Source organism: Notothenia coriiceps, unplaced genomic scaffold, assembly GCF_000735185.1.
Source record: "Notothenia coriiceps isolate Sejong01 unplaced genomic scaffold, NC01 NC01_scaffold00037244, whole genome shotgun sequence".
Lineage (NCBI taxonomy): Eukaryota > Metazoa > Chordata > Actinopteri > Perciformes > Nototheniidae > Notothenia > Notothenia coriiceps.
The window spans coordinates 1,665,897-1,670,164 of NW_011369945.1; the positions used below are offsets into that span (position 1 = coordinate 1,665,897).

Sequence of the window (4,268 nt, forward strand, 5' to 3'; positions counted from 1 at the left end):
CAGAGTCAGGATCATTTTGTCTTTTCTCCTCCCTACTCAAGGAGAACAGATGTGCTTCCAAAAAAATATCTTTTTTTTCTTCCATCCTTCAAGCATGAAGTCCCCCCAGTGGACTTCAGCGACGTATCCAGGGCCGGGCTGCAGGTCTCAAAGGATTTTAGACACTTAATGAATGAATTTGGCATGCTATCATGATTAAACTCTGGAACCCCCTCACAATTAGTGTTGCTCATTTACATCTTTCTTTTGATCACAGAGGTGGGAGTCTGGGCTGAATGAGGCTTAATTACTTTTACATTAAGTCTGGCAAATGCTGGAAACTTTCTGTGCATCTGTAGATAGTTTAAGTATGGTCTCCCAGGCATAGTACAGAAAATACATGAATAAACTATAGAATAACTTAATTAGCTGTCATATTATTGCTTATGCTTTTTTTTCATCAGTCGGCCTCTTTTGCTCCCTTAATGACCCAGGTGTGTGATCGACAGGAGGAAAATGTCCACGCTGCAGCCAGTGTTTTTTTATTATTATACTTGCTAGTAAAATTTGAGGTCTCATGATGTTTCGCCCATCTGTGCCCTTGTGATTTGTGGTGACTTTGTGATTTCAGGTATGATATTGATTCTAAAAGTCCAGATCTGGCAAAGCATGTAAGTGAAAACACTTGATTTCTTCTTCAGAACTAGTTTATATTTCATCCTGAAACTAGTTTGAGCTGTTTTTAGTGCACGTCTTTAATATTAAGGTTTTATGCAAACCAGTTTATGGCATCTAAAATGCTCAAATATATTTGGGAATAATGAGAGGATTATGCTTCATCTGCCAAAATATTGTTTATTTTACACTCTCCACCTGCCTTAGTTTGAGAACATGTTTTATTTCTCCAGAGCTATTATAATTGGAGCTTTATTTGCATCTGGCATAGCCTCAAATGAAGCATTGCACATCATTATCAAAGCCTTTCAAAACACATTTCCCTGTGCGCTCTGTAGTGTACTTTGCAATTTAGATTTTCATATTAGAAGACAGCCACATTAAAGAACAATACCCAGCTATCATAGTGATACATGTACAGTATGTTAGTGCCATCATTAACGTTGAAAGCTTTGATTAATAAACTCTGTCTCATTTTATACATAAACAATATATTTGCAGCACTTGGTTTGCATACCACCAAATGTCACTTGTTGTTATTTTGTGCTGCATGGCTTGGAAACACACTGTTCTTTGAATGAAACCCTTTGTTGCTTTCCATCTATTGTGCTGTTTCACATGCTCTTTCCTGCTTCCTCTGAGACTTTCTGACTCTTCATCGTCTACTCTTCTGTGCTGCATATCTGCTCTTTCACATATCCACTTTTGCCCTTCTTTCTTGCACTTGGTTGATGACTGTCTGGTATTTGAGTGGTGTGTCTTCTGTTCCATGATATGCTCTGTTGTGTCACTGCTGCTGCCTGGTCTCTTTCTCTTCCTCCTCCTTCTTCTTCTTCACCCTGGAAGCCCACCGACTTTAACGTACGTGTCTGCCTCAGATGTCCTTAATTATAACCGTAAAATGCTTATGACGATGCTTTACTCCTCACCGACTCACCGACTGTCCTTGTTACCCCCTAACCACCTGAACGCCCCCATCCTCCGTCTCTCTCTATCCCACTGTGTGTTCCCCCCATGGCAGGACTTTCTGGGACAGGTCCACTGTACATTGGGAGAGATCGTGGGCTCACCAGCCAGCCGCCTGGAGAAGCCTCTCGGGTGAGTCTACTTTTTACTGTGTTTAATCATTTGGAAAGAGCCATGAAGAGGATTTTCCTTTATTTCTCAAGGAGACACAATTCTACTTTAGAAAACACCAGTTTTCAGATATTACAATATAATGAAATCTCAGTGGCACATCTCAGCCCATTTCAATCTTACATGGTTCTCCTGCTGGATTTCCCACGTTGCAGCAAAGATGAGGCGATGATGGATATGTCTGCCTTCTAGAGCCATCTGTATCGTACATTACACTGTGAGATTAGACCCGTGTGCTTGGATGGGAATGGGTAATTGAACACGACCGGGGGCTTCCTCAATGCAATTACTGTCATTAGGGAAGCGATCTTGCGCGGAGAGCGGATTGAAGTCAGCATGAGACACATGGCACTATCAACGCAACTTCTCTTAAATTGGGAAATATGATGCCCTGAAGCCGTTAGCACCCATGGGCCTGTGCATCTTTTGAGAGTGAGAGGGAGAATTTGACAAACTACAGAGCTTGTGTTTGTGTGTGAGAGTGTGAAGTAGCCTGTAGGCCTGTCAGTGAAGTTGGAGGCGGTGCTGGTTTGTGTGAATAACAGGGCTTTGGTGTCGACCATGAACTCTGCCAAGAACTGGTGGCGGTGGATGACAGAGCTGTGTGCCCTTCAGTGCTGAATAAGCGGATGAACAGGATCAAGAGTCAGTATTCACCAGTATGCTGTAAACTAGGCTTCACAGCCCACATCAGAGACAGGCAGGAGGCTCAGGAGCCCCAGGCAGACATGATGGACACGAGTATTGATTCTGCAGCTTCAGCGGGGCACCTTGATCACTGCTGAGACTCAACGCTGATGCAACACCTCATTTAGCTGCAGCAGAGGGCGATGATGATGATGATATGTTTGTCGTTACAGACCGCAGCTTTCAAATTGAAGGACTGAGCCTTTATAACAACATTCACTTGTGCTGCTATTAACTGTTGCAACAGCTATTATGTCAGGAAATATAGCAATTGAGGAAAAGTACAGGTTTATTTTGATTTAATGAAATACAGTTGTATCAAGCTCTGCCCCATTTGAATAGCTAAATGGCACCCATGGGTAATGAAGTTTTCCTCGCCTCCTGTGATGGACGACATTTTAGAAGTTGTTTAATGGCCATGTGCTCCATTTCCCTATCATGCGTCCTGATGTGACAGTGCCTCTCTGGACCGGAGCTTTAAGGAAAAGCTCCCGCAGGGACTGAGGAAATCTGTTAGCCATGCTTGAACAAGCCCTCCCACGGCACACCGCGTCCAATGACCTGCTTAAGAAGCACATCAGCAGCCTTTCCCTATTTTCCACACTTCATCTCTCATTTATTCTCCCTCCATCCATCCTCCAGATTCTTTTTTTATAGCCTGACCCCCTTTCTCCCCATTGTGCTTTACACTTTGTTTTGTTCCCCCAAACCTCTATCTCTGGTTCTGCCTTCAGTTTGCTCCTTCCTCTTAGCAGCATACACTCAGAGATGTGTACTATACTTGTGAGGACATTTGACTGACTTAGCTTAGTCTTACTGTAATGTTGATGTTATTTTAACATAAAATCTACACACTTCCCAACACCCTTACCCAAAATGTGTCTCAGTCATGATCTAGCCAATTTGTAACTATCTATGCATGTTGTTTTGACCAAACCTTTGTGTCCAGAGGGTGGTCGTCTACACATATCCACAATGTGTTCCCACTATGTAAGGGCTTCGCAAAAAGCATTGCCTGGGGCAAAGTTAAGCTACTAAATCTAACAACTCACTAGCCCAATCTGGCAAGTGATAGATAAGAATTAAAAATGTTGTTATTTCCAGAGCTGATAATGGAAGTAGCTGAGAAGTCAGCAATCTCCTTCTCATATCTGTTTTGAATGTTAGATGTGCAATACCGATCAGGCACCTGGTATATAATATAATACAAATGTGCTTTTTAAGTTCATGTGGGAAGATATGCTGATGAGCTTTTTCGCAGGTGTCGACATTTCTGTGACAAAGAATGTTTTGCAGATACACTCAGTGCGCTATGTTACATATTACATTATTTGTATTACAAAATAAGCAGTACTCTAAGCAGTTTGAGTGATATCAAAATGAAAAAGCCAATACAAATTAGTTATGGATGAATGTTTGTGTAAGAAAATTAGGTTCAGCCAAATATTTATTTCCTTTAACTCCCTGTTTAGTCTTACCTTAACATTAACGATAAGCACAACATTTTTCCCATGACTTGACCAAGTCTAATGTAACTATTACTTTTACAAGGCTCAAAAACTGTACATCCTAAAATAAATCATTACACTGCGTTGTAAGTATGCAAAAAATATTCATCATGCTGTGGGATTCCTTGTGTCTGCATTTAGATTAATATATAATACGCGCACACACACACATGGCACACACATAATGTTCTGCCATTTGCTTCAAACTAATTTCCTCAGACTTATTTGTCTTGGGGAAAATAACAGGTCAGATGAGATGTATGGCTCCCCCCCCCCCCCCCC

The 4,268-nt window shown here is 41.7% G+C and overlaps 1 protein-coding gene across 1 annotated transcript in view; it reads left to right on the top strand.

Annotated features, from left to right (window-relative positions):
* Positions 1 to 4,268, top strand: part of LOC104965177 (copine-5-like) — a 73,075-nt gene that overhangs the window by 18,591 nt on the left and 50,216 nt on the right. The window contains exons 5-7 of the mRNA XM_010794135.1: positions 611 to 650; positions 1,501 to 1,515; positions 1,676 to 1,752. Coding sequence (XP_010792437.1) covers positions 611 to 650; positions 1,501 to 1,515; positions 1,676 to 1,752 — 132 coding nt within the window. The remainder of the gene's footprint in view (positions 1 to 610; positions 651 to 1,500; positions 1,516 to 1,675; positions 1,753 to 4,268) is intronic.